The sequence below is a fragment of the Pholis gunnellus genome (assembly GCF_910591455.1).
Source record: "Pholis gunnellus genome assembly, chromosome: 21".
NCBI classification, from domain to species: domain Eukaryota; kingdom Metazoa; phylum Chordata; class Actinopteri; order Perciformes; family Pholidae; genus Pholis; species Pholis gunnellus.
Window position 1 is genome coordinate 15,805,741 of NC_136548.1, and position 18,678 is coordinate 15,824,418.

Below are 18,678 nucleotides of genomic sequence, written 5' to 3' on the forward strand. Positions count from 1 at the left end.
TTAAATGTCCAAACTCTGGGCTTTCAAATAAAGACATCAGCCAAAACTTTAGTAGGACATTCATGGCAAAGAAGAGCAGGAGAGCTGTTTCTGCCTCCACTTTTAATTGTGGCAAACGTCTCCTCTGGGAGACCACGGTCTGTTTGGAAGGCTGTTAATCGTGTGTCAGTAATGGCCACAGTCACAGCGTCCATCTGGACCCAGCAGCCCCAGCCCCAGCTCCAACCCTTGTTCCCATGCTGCCAAAGTCCAGCTGTGCACAGTCTCCCATCAACACTGACAGACACCTCTTTGTGCGAGAGGACATAGACTAGGACCGGCAATAAAAAGGGCACAGAGAGAACTGTCGCAAATGGAACATTTAAAAGGAGATTAAAGGAAATGATGGGGGTGTAATATGGAAGGGGGGGGGGGGGGCAGTGTGTGAGAAATAAATAAAGGGAAGCATAGGAATTAAGGCACAGATGCCTACTTCCTCATTTTTTCCTTTCTTTCTTTGTCTTTTTGGCTGTGATGCGGTTTGCACATCAGCTGGCCTCATTTCACACCCTCACTCCTCCTAAGTGGCACCAACATGAGGAATGCAGGGTCCTTTCCTCATGATTAAGGCCCCTGATATTCCTCTGACCATTACTTGCGTAATAATGAGTCACCGTGCAACCATCTGAGGTTTCTATCATTCATGCTTCCCTTCCTGTTTTGCCTTGATGACAAGCACAAGTTGCATTTTCCCTAATTTGGGGGTGGAGGTCTGTGTGTGAGAGAAACACACACGCCCAGGGTGAATAATTCAACTCCTGAGTCAGCACGGAAACATTAGACCTCTCTCCCCTTTATAAACGTTTGGCCCAAAATAGCTAGAATTACAAGCCAGTTGTAACCTCAAAGCACATTGTTAACTCAATTTATAGATACTTGGGCAGCTTAAAAAGCCTTATATGTGTGTAAAGCAACTTGTAACAAAGCAGCAAAATTAGGGTTTTCCATGGTTGTTGTTGAGACAAATCAACAGAGAAACCCAATATGGCGAGCACGCCGGCGCACCAATGGAGTAGTTAATGGAAAGCAATAGTCCGTGCAATACAGACACGCTGCAGGATTTCTCTGTGTCAGCATCAAGCACCCCACCAATCCTGATGACTCATACCTGCCAATACAGTCAGAGACTAAAACATGAAGGACTTCATGCGCTAAGAGAAGTTCCCACCAGTAGCTGACAAGCAGAGGTGCTGTCTTGTGGAACATGAACACACTGAGGGGTTTTCAAGCAAGGAGATCTCCAACACTGGCTTTTGTGAATGGTTTTAAGCTGAATTAGTTACATAGAGAGACACAACTCATAATGAATTACTTCCACTACATAAATGGCACAGGACCAAGCAGGTCTTTGATACGATCTTCGTGTTGCATGACCGTACGACAGGCAGAGATTGTGGTCTGGTTTCCTCTCCAGGCCTCTTGCTGGCCGTGTCCTCTGCTGCCCTGGCCTGCCCTCTCCTCCGCTCTGCTGCGCGCCACAGAGTGGCTCCAGTGGAATGTGATGACCACGGACCCGGACAAAGCCCCGCATTCATGACCCCTCGTCCCACTCTGGAAGTTTTGCGACTGGGAGCCTTGATCACAGAGGTTGGGGCGGCCAGAGTCCATGCACCCCTTCGCCTGTCCCGTCAGACATGAGTTGCCCACCCCTGCACCGCCACATGACTGCCAGACGCCACATCAGCCGCACACCTCTATCTGCTGCATTTCATTGTTTTTTTACCACTTTGTTGTAGATAATGCAGAAGCCTTTCGCAGTTTAAAACCCAGAAACAAATGCTGCGGTGGAATGCTTCTCGTTATCCTAATCTTTCAAAGAAGCAGCTTGGGATGTTTCCCGTGCCTGCGTGTGGTGTGACGTCAAAAGAAGACAGATAAATTATCTGTGCACTTTGGAAACAGGTGGCAAAAAGTAGAATTCATTCTGTAACATCTCTTAACCACTAAAAGCCCACCATCCATTATCCTTAATGGCAGCACGAGAGAGGTTAATTGCTGGTAATGTGAGGAACAGAATTAGGGAAAGCTAAATCAGTGTGTTGGTGTGTCAACGTTGGCTCACAGATAATCACTTGAGACCAGATAACACAAACAAGGCTACACATGCATCATCTGCTGCCTGCCTGCTTGTCTCTACTTCCTCCGTCTAAGTATCTCATACAGTATCCATTTGCCTCCTTTGTGTAAGTAATATAATAGAGCCCAGAGAGTGCCTCAGAGGCTTCTCCACTAAAGCTGTACACATCAAACTGAAAACACAGTAGTTACCATGCAACGCCACACAAAGATATTATCAGTGAACTATTTGTGCAGCAAGAGCCTGGATACAAAAATTCAGAGATCCACAACCAAGCGCCAAGACCACTTGTAGCACTTTCTCCCTAGTTTGCACTGTTAGCGCCATAAGCATCATTAGCTATGAGTCGCCGACTCGCCTTTGACATGTTGAGAGCCGTTAAGAGCCATCCGAAATGCTCCCAATCGCGGATCTTGCAGCTTTAACAGTCAGACCGCACAGCAGCTCTGTCTCAAACGGCCGCTGATGACCTGAGATGAGCCCGGGAGGCTCCTGTGATTTTCCCATCTGGATGAGCCATTACCTCTGTGGGGGATCTCTAATACGGTGATCAGATTTAATGGATGATTTGCTTCTCCTGTGTTCCACTACAGGTGTGGCCACCCTCCTCCTCACAGACAGCTCCATCCACAATTCATGAGAGGAAACTGATGCTTGTACACTCGGATAGAGAGACAGAGACAGAGACAGAGAGACAGAGAGAGAGAGAGAGACAGAGACAGAGACAGAGAGAGAGAAAGCTGCATCTCTAGTTTACCCATTGCACTGTGCAGTTAGAAGAGCAAGCAAAGCACGGTGGGACTACTGATTTTAAAAAGAAATAAGGGAAGCTGTGGTGTGTGACCAGAGCGCTGGATTGAGCAGGAATCTTTCCAGCTTGACATAGAAAGTGGTGGGCGGCGGATGGGTGGATGGGTTGGAGGGGGGGGGGGGGGGGGGGGGGGGGGGGGGGTTGAAGTAGTGAAAACACAAGGGACCGGAGACGGAACAGACAAGGGCTTGTTTTCACTGGGTGTGAATGTTTAGACACCACCTCTGACCTCCTCTGATTGTCTCTTCTTACCTGATAAGATGAAGGTCAACGGTGAAAAGTGAAGGATGTGTCAAAGCCTTAGGGCGAGTGTGTGTGCAGCAAGAAGGGTTGCAGGATGCTGCCTGGTAGCTTATGAGTGCAGACTGCTTGTGTTTGTATTTGGCAGTCTCTGTAATGTCTGTATATTGATACTGAGGGGTTTGGTGTCACAAGGCTGAACTACTTGCTTTATGTCTGCAGTTATTGGCCACTCGCCGTTTTTGAAGGGAGCGCTGTGACCTGATTAGAAGTGATTCCGTGGTTTTGGAGACATATATGTAAAATGTCTGGTGAGGTTTGTGTCTTCCAGTATTTATGTTGTAAAGAAAGTATATAACATAAAAGCGAACATATCTGAGAAAGAGAAAAGTCCAAAGTGCTTTCTCACTTACTGATCGATGAAATTCAAGCCCCTGTGTGCCGTCACCTGAGAGCACTGACAGGAGGTCCAGTGCATCATTTATTTTGTCCCCTCTGTCCTAATGTGAGCATTCACCGCATGTCTTGTCCAAGCCAAAATGAGAAACAGCCAAGGGCCAAACACCCCAAGCCAAACCACATGACATAAATTAGAGGAATCACGATACTTTTCCTTTAATGCTTTGGCCACTTGTCATCCCCAAACTATTCAGTTTAACTGCTAAGTGGTCTACGGTACCATACCACATACCAAAAGAGGACAATTTCCTAGATACTCGACATGCCAGGCATTTTAATCAAAAAGCTCTTATTTATTGTGTTTTCATTCCTATGTGGATTACAGCGTTCAGTGTCACTGTGCTCTAAGTGGAGTGGACGGCATGCTCGCTCCCTCAGACATTTCCTCTATGCAGTAATTCAAAACACACTCTCATGGGCCACCATACAGGAGTATATATATAGGCCCCTCTAACATTTCCCTCACGTTCCGAGGCAAGCGAGGAGATTTAACGGAAAGCACTTTTCCAGCGGACACTGGCAGCTCTAACCCGGGGAGGAATTTCATACGAGGGCTGGCTTTTCATGCTTTTCTTGGGGGGAGTATTTATAGCGGCTGAGGTCACAGCGGTGGAGACATGTGGGGTGGCCTTCTTGAACCTAGCCATGTTAAGTGATGCTGAGGCCGCAGGGGTGGGGCAATGACATGTCATTCCATTCTAAATCTAAACCTCCACGTTTATGACAATAGTAGCCTGACCACGAGGTGCAAAATAGTGCGCAGAGCGCCTTCTCTTTGAAGCACTGCCCTTTTAAAATGCTGGACACAGAGGACGATTCGGGGAAGGAAACATAAACCTGCAAGCCCATCACATAGCCATCGTTAGTGAGCTTGAGATTACATGATGCAGTTACAAGTGGATGGAACAGATACTTTATTATTACATTTAGAACAGGAGCTTGACCGATATATTGGCAGGCTAATAATATTGATAGTATAGATATAGACTGCAATTTATGTAACTTTTGCAGAAAGTAAAATCTGATATCATTTGGGCTCTATTTAGAACAGAAATAAGCATAATGTGAGCCGCCAAGTTCAAAACATATTAAATCATAGCTGATATTCCATCTATCCACTCTGCGTATTCGGAACAGGGCTGAGATTCAAACGGCTAGCATTACCACAGCTCAATATGCCGTCATAGAAACCAGTCTGCATTATACAAAAATCAATAATATGTGTACTTCAAAGTTCTGTGACAAAGATAAATCAGCTGAGTAACTCCTGGTTACAGCTTTGCTTGTCTCTGTAGTGGAAACCAGGCTATCATCTGTCCAGCTCTACCGCATCAGAACAGGTAAGTGTCAGCGATCCTCACTTCTAATCGGAGGTAACACAACACAGATTACTATTCTGTGCTACAGGGGTTTGTGTGGACTCTTCCTGTGGCATGAATCATTAAACAGAGGACTGTAATCCATACAGACAGCTAGCTTCTCGGGGCGACGGTGAGCTAACTGACGCTGCCTAGCAACCAACTGAACTCCTCTGCTTTTGAAGACAAAGCTCAGATTGCTCACCTTTCGAGACAAGAAACAAGAAACAGGAAATTTGAAGGTAGGCGACCCTTTGAAAAGGTGAACTTTCACAGTTAATTACAAAGTTAAGTTGTGGACAAGAACAATTTGCAGAGCAGCATCAAGTTCATGGTGTCATATAGACAAATTCACCGCAGTAATTGGGGACTAGAGTGCCAAGGGTCTGTTTTGTGTGCTTGAATGTGTCTATTTGAGGGTAAAAGAAGAGTGGGACGTGCTCACCATTAATCTAAAAATGCCAGGCATAATGTTTCAGTAACTTATGGCAACTGCTTCTGTGACAACGGAAATCTTGGATGGGCACAGCTCCTGCAGCCAAGGACTATGCAACACCATTGGCTGGCTGAATGAATTACTTGTCTATCTATTATGCATGTCAGCTTACCTTCGGTGCGTTCTTGAGCTCATTTCCAGGTAAGCAAAGCTGAGAGGTAGCCGGCCTGCGTCGAGACTCTGAGCACACATTTGTTCATCTTGGTAAGATATTTCTTCTTCTCTTTTGATGCTTTTTTTGTCATTTTATTTGTGTTTCTTTTACCTATCAACTCTAATGACACAAAAAAAAGCATAGTTAGCTATTTATTATACTGTATTTAATGTCTGATCCATTTATTTAAATGTCTTGGATCTCTAAAAGATGTTAAGACAATTTATAAGCCTACAAATTGAAGTTGATATAAATACTTTTGAAACGTTATTTTATGCACTGAACTCTGAAATCTAGGAGCACCCTGACGGGAGTCAAAAATGGAGCTGATCGACTCTACATATGCTCGGCCAGAAACCAGCCACTTCCTGCCCGCCATCTCCACCATGGCATCCAGCTATCGCAACCCCCATGAGTTGGCCATGAATCCCAGCGCCAACCTGTGGAGGACCAACAGCAATGTCCAAACCGCCTCTTCCATACAGCGAGAGAATTCAGGCCTGGTTCGAGCCAAGACCATGTTCTACCCATCCAACAGGACAGCGCTGTCCACCCGCTACACTCCCGACGACTGGTACAAGTCCAACATAAGCAACTACAGGGAGTCCGAGTTGTCCCGGAATAGCGCGGAGAGACTTAGAAGAGACACCATCAGGATGATGCAGGATAAGGAGCAGCTCACCAGACTAACCCAAGAGAAAAGCAGCAAGAACATCGGCGAGCGGCTGAATGACATCGTCTTCTGGAGGTCTGAGCTGAGCCACGAGATTGACAACATGGTGACAGAGATCGCCGCACTCACTGAGGTTAAGAGGAGGCTGGAGAGAGCCTTGGCAGAGACTCAGGGGCCCCTTCAGGTGAGGGTGGAAGGAATAAATGAGCGTGCGTGCGTGCGTGCGTGCGTGCGTGCGTGCGTGCGTGCGTGCGTGCGTGCGTGTGTGTTACCTTGAATTATGCCTCTCTGGTAAGTCATATCTCAATTTTGAGTTGTGTTATTGGAACATTTTGAAATATTTACATTTCAACAAGGACAATTTGCATTTGCCTTGAAATCTTCACACTCGGTTCCCTGCACTTAACATTCATGCATATCATGTCTCAGTGTGCGTCACAGTATCTGTGGTGAAACAGTTTTGACTAGGGTTCCCCGTTTAGTTGTAGTAACAGTGTCTGTCTGGTCGTGGAGGCCGCTTTAAAAACGCAGCAATGCTCGTGTTGGGACAGAGTCTTATTTAGGTCACCCACGTTTTTCCCGGTAGAGGACCACTGGTCATTTGTCTCAGCCAGATCGACTCAACTTGATCTGGCTGGAGATCTGATGACATGGACACCTTGCTGAGCTAAGATCATATGGCAGGAGGCTTTCTTTGAGACTCCTCCACGTAACTGAAACTGGAGAATGCAGCTGATACACTGCACTATATATGCTTACACAGACATATACTGCACTTATATACCATACTTTCTCACCTATTTAAATGTCACAATGAAAAAAATGTATTTTAATAGACTTTTAATTATACTCATACAACCATCTCAACTTAATTTACTCATGGTCACTTTGTCAATAGGTGTCTCAAGAGTGTTTGTACCACAGAGAGAAGCGGATGTCCATCGATCTGGTACATGACGGCGTAGAGAAGGACCTCATCAAGGTAACATTAAAGCAAGACATGTGAGCATGTGTGACTTCTGAGAGCAACCGTGGGAAACCAATTAGCATATTTTATTTACCTGCGTTGCAACAAGGAAGTGGAAGTCATCAACTCATGTCAGGAAAGGATGAGGCGATATCTGGACAGAGTCATCGCTCAGCTGGCGTGAGTCTGAGAAATCAATTTGTGAAATGTTATTCAATGTGGGAGGATTCCATTTAATGATCGTTTCCAAAACTGTGACGTTTGATATGTATTTGATATATATATATAGTTTTGTTTCTGTGTTGCTTTGTGGGGTTCCTTAGGTCAAACCGAGCAGCCCAGCATGAATTGGAAAGAGACATGAGCGACAAAGTGACAGCTCAGAGGATAGATGGCAGATGTCACCACCTGAGGAACACATCCGACGGTATCGGCTACTACAGAGGGATTGAAAGACTTGACCCCTCGTGAGTACAGTGCTATGTGATCAATTATTAACGGTTTAATCACGTCAAACAGCTAACTATTTCCTGTTTGTTTAAACCGGCTTGGTATATCGAACAGTTAAATTGTCAATCACAGAAAAAAGCTTTTGACAATCTTTGAAAGTCATGTTCATAAGCTAGGTTTAAACACACCATAATGAGCCTTAATATTGAGAAATTAAGCACGCTAACATTTACAATAACAAACATATTGTAATAAACACAAAGCACATCTGAGTCTGATGGAAATGGTTTAGCTTTGTGTGTATTTGAACATAAACCAAAGAACTGGAAAGATACTGAATTTGTCTGAATTTGACCTGATGATTGAGCAAAATAAAAAATGTAGTGGAGAGGGACGTTTACCACATTTCCCTCAAAATAACCAAAATATAAACCTCAGAATGACTGTAAAGGAAAAGTCAGGGGTTCAACAAAGTCAATTGTCTTCTTCATCTGGATACAAAATACCCCCAAATAAATGTATTACAACAAAATACAAAATACTGGTGCCAGAAAATGTAACAAAATACATGTATTTTGTATTTAAAATATAGGAAATACTTTTTTCTGGATTTTCTGTTTTCTCACAATTTGGTATAGCAGAGCATTCAGGTTTGGGCTCTATAATGTACACAAAGCTCTGGTGAACCCCACAAAACTGAAGAACAGTCACAGAATGTCAGTGTAACTAAGCAAAGATATTAAAAGACAACAACTTGATTGATTATGTATATACAGGACTGTCTCAGAAAATTAGAATATTGTGATAATCCCCATACGTGTGATTTAGTTTACTGAACCAAGCTGAGTGTTTTTCAAGGCTCAGGAAACCCTTGCAGGTGTTTCGTTTAATTAGACGATTCAAGTGATTAGTTGAATACCCTACTAGTATACTTTTTCATGATATTCTAATATTTAGAGATAGGATATTTGAGTTTTCTTAAGCTGTAAGCCATAATCAGCAATATTAAAAGAATAAAAGGCTTGCAATATTTCAGTTGATTTGTAATGAATCCAGAATGCATGACATTTTTGTTTTTTTAATTGCATTACACAAAATAAAGAACTTTATCACAATATTCTAATTTTCTGAGACAGTCCTGTATATATATTTGTATTAATGGGACTTAACAGCCCATAAACTTTGGCTTTGTATCAACAAGAAAATATTCATCACACAAGCTCCCAATCTCCCTCTTCCTATAGCTAGCTACTCGACTGATAAGCTAACTTGCTAAACACTGGCTATGCACTAGCCTAGACAGCATGCTAGCGTCATTAGCATGTTAGCATCGATCGCTAGCATGTTAGCATTGATCGCTAGCTTGATATTATAACCATCACCATGTATATACAGTAGGCTATGTAGCCAGACCCAGACATAAAGTATACATCAAGCTAGTTGACATCTGTCACACTCAGATACAATATTTAAATTGACAGACAATCCGTTGAACTTGAAGATCTGAAGACTGAACTCGTGAACTGTTTTTTGATTCGTGGAGAAAGTATTTTGAGTATTTTAAATACAAAATTACTCCACTCTAAAGTATTTTGTTACAAATTACGTTTGATTTTTAATCGGCCCTATCAAATACAAATTACAAAATACTCAAAAGTAATTGAAATACGTATTTCAAATACAAGTAATAGAAATACTGCCCATCTCTGCCTAGAGCCACATCGCTAGCGATGGCTCGAAAGTATCCGACTACCATCTTGCCTAAACCATTTTAAAAGACAGTGAGAGCATCAACTTCTTTCCCCCCCCCCGTCAGGGTCTCTCTACCGGACTCGTGGTCCAAGTTCACCGACGACAACATCCTGCTCTCCCAGGGCGAACGAGCTGCCTCCCGAAAGCTGAGGGACGAGATAGAGATCCTGATGAGCACCACGTCCAACGAAATGTGGAACCAGTTCAACAATGCCAACGTGGCCTTCACAAACCGCATATCAGAAACCGCTGATGCTAAGAACAGCCTACAGACGCACCTGGCTAAGGTCCGCACCTTGTCAACATGGTCACACGTCATGTCAGAGATCATGTGTTAGCACTTGGCACCATTCTCTTTTTCTTTTCTTCAGTACCTGTGCTAGATATCTACAAAAAAAGCACAGTGCATAATGATAGACCCTTATTGCCTGCCACATGGCCTGTTGGGGACATGTGTCTTGTCTGTAGTAGATTATGTGCATATTTACTGTAAAACATTCCTGTTAAAAGAGAGCAATAGTAATAAATGCCCCCTTCATTGCTTGTGCCATATTCTACACTGGATCCCATTGTTCTCGGGTTAATTGCAGGAGGTTAAACAGTGAATCCACATCAGCTGTTGGATGGGCTTGAACACTGACAGCAGCTGTGATGCGAGACACACAGTCCTTCATAAACCTCTGTCACTGTCAGTTGTAACGAATAGTGATTCACTGGAATTAAATTACATCAAATGGGTCCGCACAGAGCAGGCCACTGTGCAGCACTGTGCTCAGCTGATTCAAAGCTGGCAGTGGATAGTGTTGTACTTGTTCTCTGCTTCTACTATTGAGATTCTCATTTACTTTCCCCTTCACGTCAATAGTTCCTCCTTTAACCTAATTAACACCCTCTGCACCAGCTGAGCAGCTATTTTCATGAGCGAGACACTCAGCTGTTGCTACCATGATTTGACGACGCTTTCCTTTTCTGTCACTTCATTCTGCATCTGTCTTGTCTCATCACCCAGACTCTGCAGGAGATCTTCCAGACAGACCTGCTGATTGAGTCTCTGAAGAAGGCCCTCAGAGACAAAGAGTGCCCGCTGAAAGTGGCCCAAACCAGGCTGGAGGAGAGGACCCGCAGACCCAACATAGAGCTCTGCAGGGACAACCCGCACCACAGGTGCTGTAGCTGTGCAAGTCCTTCGCACATTAGCAATTAACGTATTCAGGAGATAAAAAAAATCATTTGTTTCTACAGACATTTTCCCCTAAAAATCAATCACACGTGTTGAAAAGAAAAACTAATGGTTCTACAACAATTTGACTGTATATCTTTGAGAAAATACTTTAAATACTTTTCTATATTTGTCTATTTGTTTTGAGTTGGGTAAAATTGGAGGTACAATATATTGGTGGCACCATTTTGATAGCTAGCCGGCACGATTAGCCACATAAAACCTATTGCTATGAGATTTTCTGACAGAAATCATTAGTATTTCCAAAATACATGAATCACTTGTTCAGCAAAAAGTAAACACACTCTACACTGACCAATGTACTTATATCAGATCTTGGCTTCTTATTGATGAACTACAATCTATTGAAGCTGATTTGACATTAAAACGTTTTAAATTTTAACAGTGTATGGATGCAATGCACTGCGTTACCAAAATTCACAAAGTTCACAAAGTTAAAAGAGTGCCTTTCGAATATCTTTTGAATTTCTTGCTTTCGTGCAGATGTAAAAATGTTCGCGAAGCTACATGTGAGACGTTGATCACTGAAGAAGCATAGCGTTGCACTGGCTTATTTTGACATAACAGATTTGAATCTGTCTAAAATAATTTTAAGCTGTTTTATCCCATCTCTGACTACAATATTTCTTTAACTTCAACAGAATCATATCAAAATTATCAAATCGTTTTACAGTCTGTAGTTCAAAGTGTTTCTCTGGGACTGAAACGGTTTCCTTGACTTCTTCCTCTCTCCAGCTAATTTAACAGTGAGCTGCTTTCTCTTTATCCTTCCTCGTTCAGACTTGTGGGTGAGGTGAGGGAGATCGAGGACACCATTCATAAGCTCCGGGTGAGGCTGATGGAGGCTGAGAACACTCTGCAGACTTTGGTCAAGACCAAAGTGACCCTGGAGCATGAACTGTCCATCAAGGCCAACTCACTCTTCCTGGACCAGGAAAAGTGCATGAGCATGCGTAAGAGCTTTCCCAGCATGCCTCGGCTGGTGGGCTACACCTAACTCAAGTCTTCAAAGAGAGAGCCTTGGCAGACCAATATAAATAACTATTGCTACTTAAGTGGTTTTGGAGTGATTTTGAGGGTGTTGTGGGTGACAAAATGACTTCATATTACGGGCACTGAAACAATGGATTATCGTAATTTTGAGTTTTGTACCCGTAGTGTATTTACAAAAGTTTTAAAAAGAAATAAAAACATAAAATGATGTGATGTCATGGAAGAATCAATTACCATGGTGATTAATCAGGCAGGTCTCCGAATGCTTTAAATTTGCCACCAATTACCGATATTTTATACGGCACGTTCACTGCATGTTACTAACCGTTATCCTTAAAAAAATGCTAGAAACTCTTAATAAAAGCCTTGTTAATCATCAAAAGCATACAAACCTCACACCTACTGTTACTTTATTAATGTCATACATTCACTCCATTACTGCACTTGAAGGCCTTGCTGTATAACGTAACCCCTTCCCTTTTAACACCATGAACAGCAGTAATTTGGTTTGGTGGGACCGTTCACTCAAACCACAGATCTGTCTTTACACTACGCCGGCGGCAGGCGGCGGTCTCGGTAGCACGTGTGACAGTAATCCCCAAGAAAATAGCCGGGATAAGCTTGTGCAACACAGAAATATGGTTTGCGAAGGACGTTTATGTTTTCACCATCCTTCTTTGATGACCTATCACTCAGCGCCTCACCCATAGGAGGAGCTGAACAAACAACGTGTAAGTCATACATGAAACCCCCCCACCCATCGTATAGGACTTGAGCCCCATACCTCTTACTTCTCATTGGCTTCTTTCTCCACCCCTCCGAGCCTTCATGCTCCAGCACAGGGAGCGGTGGCATCTATAGAGTTAACTCCGGCTTGAACACACATTTAAAGCTGTGGCCTGAACCAACGTTGAACGCACATAAACACTATCACACTTCTTGACCCAACTCTCCCACTCCTTCTGCATTTCCTGTGTAACCGTCGGCTTCACTGAGGAACGTAAACTTTGCTTGAATCACCAATACATCCTGAGTTAAACGTCGTCAGTACAGGAGTAAGTCTCCAATCGTTAAATGGATCACCACTATCAGAGCAAAGGAGAGATCCCATCAAAATTCAATAGTCATATATTTTCTCTCCCCTGCAGTCAAATTCTGTTTGACATCCTTGTTAACTTATCGCACCAGAAAGAAAAGAGTACGCATTAAAACACATCTACATTTGAGTGAGTGTCTGCAAACAAAGTGAATGGAAGTTGGAGACAGACAGCTAGCTGGACTGGCATAGTAATCAGAGTTAAGAGATGCATCCAGGCATCTGAGCTTCACTCAAATCTATCTGAAAATCTGGTTCCAACTAAAATCTTTCAGCACTAAAAGCATGAAAACATTTCTCGTGTAAAAAGAGTAGTTTCATTATAGAGACTCCCGACTGGAGGGAGGTAGAGGCCGTAAAGATAAACCAAAACATGTGTGGTTGTGTGTGTGTGTGTGTGTGTGTGTGTATGTGTGTGTGTGTGACTTGCACTTTGATTTAGGTGTAATGTTTTACAACTGTATTGAGTCACTGTCACAGTTAGCTCTCTCTGCTGTGCAAACAGCATTGTGTTTGACTAAAACCCTCAGGAGAGAATCAATGGCAGGAGGTCTCTGTCATGGTTTCCTACTTGCAGTGTGTGTGTGTGTGTGTGTGTGTGTGTGTGTGTGTGTGTGTGTGTGTGTGTGTGTGTGTGTGTGTGTGTGTGTGTGTGTGTGTGTGTGTGTGTGTGTGTGTGTGTGTGTGTGTGTGTGTGTGTGTGTGTGTAGTCCCACTCCTGTGCCCAGGCACATTCCTCAGCCCTAGTATTGCAAAGAAAGGCCCCCTGTTGTCTAGCTTACATCAAAAGACTTGCTGCTCTCATCACCTTGTGATTAAACATACTGACAGATAGCACAAAGTTGAGGGTTTTCTACCCCCCCCCCCTTGTCTGTCCCATTTTTCCCCTTCCAACTCGGTTCACTGAAGTGTAATGAACCCCCGTTTCTACAGTGTATGTCTCTTTGTGGTTACGGGTCTCTGTTGGGATGGGACACAAATAGGCCCTCCTATTTGACCTCCTCTACCACCCCCGCATATAGGGAATCTACTCTGGAATTCTCCCCGCAGTCCAAGCATATTGGCGGTTTATTCTTAACACCGGTTCTTGTTATAGATGCCCTGCGCCCCATGTTTGTGACGTACCACTATACCAAACCAAAGATCTGATTGCAGATCACGACCGAGGGTTTCTTACTCTGTGCTGTAACTACAGACTTGGACTGAGTGTGCATCATTGAAGGAAAAAAGTGGTTTGCTTCGCTCCAAGTACGTCAGTTTAACTATATGTATTACCACAGATTACCCCATTATGGGCATTGATTCTAACCTGTACAAACAAATGGTAATCTGTTGGCTACTTGATTACATTATTGTTGATTAGATCTCCAAAACAGACACAGCCCTGGCATAATAGCACATATTTAAATGTGTTATGGCTAATGTGTAAGCAAAATAGCCTCAAAACACATCCAGTAGAAACAGAGCAACATAAAATAAGTATGTTGGGCTTAAAATAAGTATGTTAACTACAGTAAAAGAAAAAAAAGGCATTCTTATTGCCCGCAAAACGACTTAAAAATTGTTGTCATTCATACCCTATTTGGTGAGACATCCCCATACATCACACATATCTGATTCTATGTTATTATAAAAATGTTGATTAATGTAGATTTAGCTGTCTGATTTCAAATCAGTCTAAAATCAATTTCCAAAAATATCAATTTTCCTTTTCTGTACCACATAATGCTTTCCTTTTCAGAGGACACTATTTGAAGCTTATACTTATACTTATAGGTGATTTGTCCAGCCCGTGCTTTGTGCCAATTTGAAAGCAGACCATCCCTTACTTCCTGAAACCTTAAATCCAGCTGTAACTTCAATGTTAACAAAGAAAATACATCCTAAAACATGTAATATAGCAAATACTACATTATGTGCATGTACAAAACTGCACAATCAACACAACATAATACAGCACATGGAAAATATCCAATTACAATTGCAATGCACAAATGTGTTTGAGCTATTTAGCTATTATCATAGACTTATCTTGGCCACAGGGGAATGAAGAAAACAGAAATGTATCGTGAAAAAACGAGTCTGGCTCATAATTGTTGCAAAAATATCCAAATTACCAAAACATGTTGCCAGGGTAACATGGGATCATGGCCTTTACTGGAATATCTAGTTTAAATCCCTCCAGCCCGACGATATGGAACATTTAGCACTTCATCTCCAGTTATCTCAAACTGCCGGAGAGCTCAGTTTGGACTGAGCGCTAAACATTCATGGGAACCAGCTCTTCCTGCCGCTTTTGGATCGCTGCCAAAACTCAGAGTTTTCTCAAGAGGCTGTTTGGCCGCTCCACCGTTGGGCTGTGAAGATTGTCTATTACTGAAGAAAAGAAGAGAAACTAAGCGGGAATCCGTTGAGTAATCGGCCTTGTAACAGCTACGACCTAGAGAGAGGAAGCTGGAGACGGACTGATAAGACACATAATACATAATGTGGTTTTCCAACCCAACTGCCAACCTCTCGCACAGCGGCTCTGTGGCTGTGTGCGGCTGTCTGCTGATAAGTCGCTCACATGAGAAATCTTTGCCTTCCTAAATTTGGATCGAACCAACGTTATATCCCCCCCCCCCCCCAGCATTCTGCAGATAACTGTCTCCAATCAGGGAGTCGAGATAACCCAGAGAAGCATCACTGCGAACCAAAGTTCAGAGGTCAGCCACAAAGACTGGCACATGAAATACAATGTAGAGAAGACAGAGGGTCTTGTGGGTCATTTGTGTGACTGAGTGGAATTCTGGAGCAATCCATAACACTGATCTGTGAGTCCAATTCCTCTCATTCTCCGTAGAAAGAGGAGCCGGTGGACAACAGAGCGACACAGAAGTCAAGATACAGTACTGCAGTCTTTCCTGCTGAATCATAGTGGGGGTGAGGATGACTGGAAGTTATGTACCGTGGTCTGACTGAAAAAAAAAATCTAATACATGTGGCTTCAGCGGGAACCATGGGAACAAGCAGAGTGCAATAAAAAAAAAAGATACAGAGCTGGTCAAAATTGCAGTTTTCCGTCATCCATTTTACACATTGTCATGGATGGTGGTGACCTTTCTGCCATGCTTATACTCCGGCCACATCTTTCACCATTTACAGATTGAATGTGACGGGATATTGAGTGGATCACGACCGTGTGATTTCAGTAATGTCAGAATGACACGGGCCTTTTTCAATTCTTCAAAATGCTATTTTAATGCCACAGTTTGCCGACAAGCTTCATTTCAAACTGAGCAGTGAAATGATGCAATCACATACATTTTCCACAAACAGTGAGATTTTGGGCTTACAATAAGATTTAAGTAACGAATTCATGAGCATAGATTAAATAACATAGCAATGACACGACAGCCGTGGTAAGATTTTAGAGTGAAATCCTCCCCTTTTCCACGGGCTCATTTCATTATTTTCTTATTAACTCGAAACCACAGACTGTCTTTACCCACATCACAGGCTATCTGTTGTGTATTTAGTGTATTTTACGGGACAGGGCTAGGTTTACCCCTCTGCTGTCATCACTCTGTGTCCCGTCTGATTAAAGTGTGATGACAAGACAAGGGCTGTGAGTAGCTTAAAACTTATCCACACACAAACAAACAGACTGTGTTTACCTCCCATCTCACTTTCAGCCCGTCTGTGTCCCCCGTTTGCTTGTTCCCCTCATATCTGATTTGAACACTTAATTCACAAGTAGTATAACTGTAGTTACTGGCATCACGTGATCTTATCTTATGCTTAAAAAAGACGGTCATATATGTGCATGCAAGTTCTGTATGTCTCTGTAAAACAGGAGAGTTTGACATGAGTGGAGAGAGGGGCAGTCCGACTCGGACACGGCTGCAGTAGGAGGGGAGCTAATAAACGACTGCAACTCTCAGTGGTCCGACAGACAGCGGCACTTCACACCCTGATGACAGGACACGAGCTCTGACCCACCTTTGACCGACAACTGTCAGAACCCGACACACAAGGCAGAAAATCCCAGTCAAACAGTGACGCGGATAAGGCCTTCCCACTGACCGACACGGAGCATCAGCTGGATCCGCCGACTCACAGTCGAGCTGAATAACATCTGCTGTGAGTATGAGCCATTTATTCATCCCAGCTAATGGATTGTGGTTTGAGCCAAGATGAGTGAAATTGCACTGCAATCAAGTGAAAGACGGCGGCCTGTCACATCGTTTTAAAATCAACGGCAATCTAATTGAGGGAAGGACGAGGGCCCATCTTTGGTCTTTCTGCTGCAGTATCTCCAATGCCTCTTCATTTTACAGATCTTGCAGGAATTCATTTGGTAGAAACATAAACACCACTTAAGCGCGCCGCATCTGCTTTAACGCTCTCCTCTGTGTTGGCATGTGGATGGAGTTACAGTAACTCAATCACGTCTTGCTCTCCGGACTCACACCCCCCTGGCCGAGGTCCTATCTATGGTTTTGGTATGCACCCTCGCTGTCTGCCGCGCCAACGTGAAGATAAGTTGTATCACCTTAACGACGGAGGTGAAATATTAGCCGCCGTTCCAGATGTAACATTATTCAGTATCTCAGGGTTGAATGTTTGTTATGCGGCTCTCCCCGGAGAGCTCGGCTCCAAGCTCAATAACAAACGCAGTAAACTTAACACTCCCATGTCCACTCAGCCCACTGATTGTCAGTCTTTTACAAACATTGACATATAAGGGATGGGGAGCGCCTGCACAGCTACTCAACACTTTTAACGAGAGTTCTCCTCTACAGGTCACCGTAAACATGACCACTTCGCCGCTCATGTGATCAGAGTTAAGACCTAATGATTCTATTAGAGTTGCACAAAAGCAGATATCAGCTGCAAACAACAGAGCAATCATATCGGACAAATAGGTACTTCTATGCAGCTCAGACTAAGAATGCCGCACACTTTGATAACCGAGCAGCCACAAAGCTTGCGCTCAGCGCGGCACTTCACGGCTGCGATCCGGTCTTGTAACTGGTCCCCTTTCATGTGTGCGTGTGCGACATGAGCACAGAGGCCTCTGTTTTCATGCAAGTGTGAAAAAACCCACACGCAGAGGCGTCCAGGAAGTGTGAGCTTAAGTGGTGAAGAATAGAGAGTGGATGTTGACAGGGGGGGTTATCTGAGTTCGGACAACTCCTAAGCTCCTCCACCAGCCTGATAATGCGAAGAAAGGCGTATGTTTCATACAGTGCTGCCCATCGAGGAAGCCCAGGATTTTCCGCGCAGGTTGAGAAGTCAATTTTTGACTTTTTGCAGAAGTATGCGTTTGATGACTTATGTTGAAGTGTTATCAGGAGCACATAAAAAATCATACTGTATTTGGAAATGACGCCTGCAATATACACGGAGAAGAACCAGAGGGAGGAGGAGATAAGGTAGTCAATTCATACTTTTCAAATATTTACACTTTTGACCGCTCCCTATATTTCCTGGAACTCTAATCATTACAACACCCAATATTTAGAGGACTCACCTCAGTGCATTCTTTATGAACACATTAACAACATGGGCTGCAATCCCTGTTGAGGGTGGAACGCCATCTCACTCCCTCTGGAAATGAGTCACGTCAAACAGAGGAGAGCCCCAGATGCTATCTCTCCCCGGCGGTGCGCTGGGCTCACCCATACCAACTTTCACACATACTGTGAGTCACGAGGCCGACAACATGACTACCAGAGGGAAAAGACCACCACTACACCGCACTGCAACATGTTTGTGTTTCTACTTGCCAAGGCAACGAAAAGCTGAGTTTACAGCGAAATATTCCATTTTGGATTGAGTCCAAAATGGCTTTCTCTCACTCTGCTGTACTATAGACATAAATGCAA

The 18,678-nt window shown here is 43.5% G+C and overlaps 1 protein-coding gene across 1 annotated transcript; it reads left to right on the top strand.

The window, feature by feature from the left end:
• Window positions 1–5,954: 5,954 nt before the first annotated feature.
• On the top strand, window positions 5,955–11,713 carry tekt3 (tektin 3; the record flags this gene model as incomplete). Its single annotated transcript, XM_079182027.1, has 7 exons — window positions 5,955–6,491; window positions 7,206–7,289; window positions 7,384–7,454; window positions 7,598–7,741; window positions 9,541–9,763; window positions 10,486–10,640; window positions 11,497–11,713. The coding sequence occupies 7 exons, from the start codon at window positions 5,955–5,957 to the stop codon at window positions 11,711–11,713; spliced, it is 1,431 nt and encodes a 476-aa protein (XP_079038153.1).
• Window positions 11,714–18,678: the final 6,965 nt, after the last annotated feature.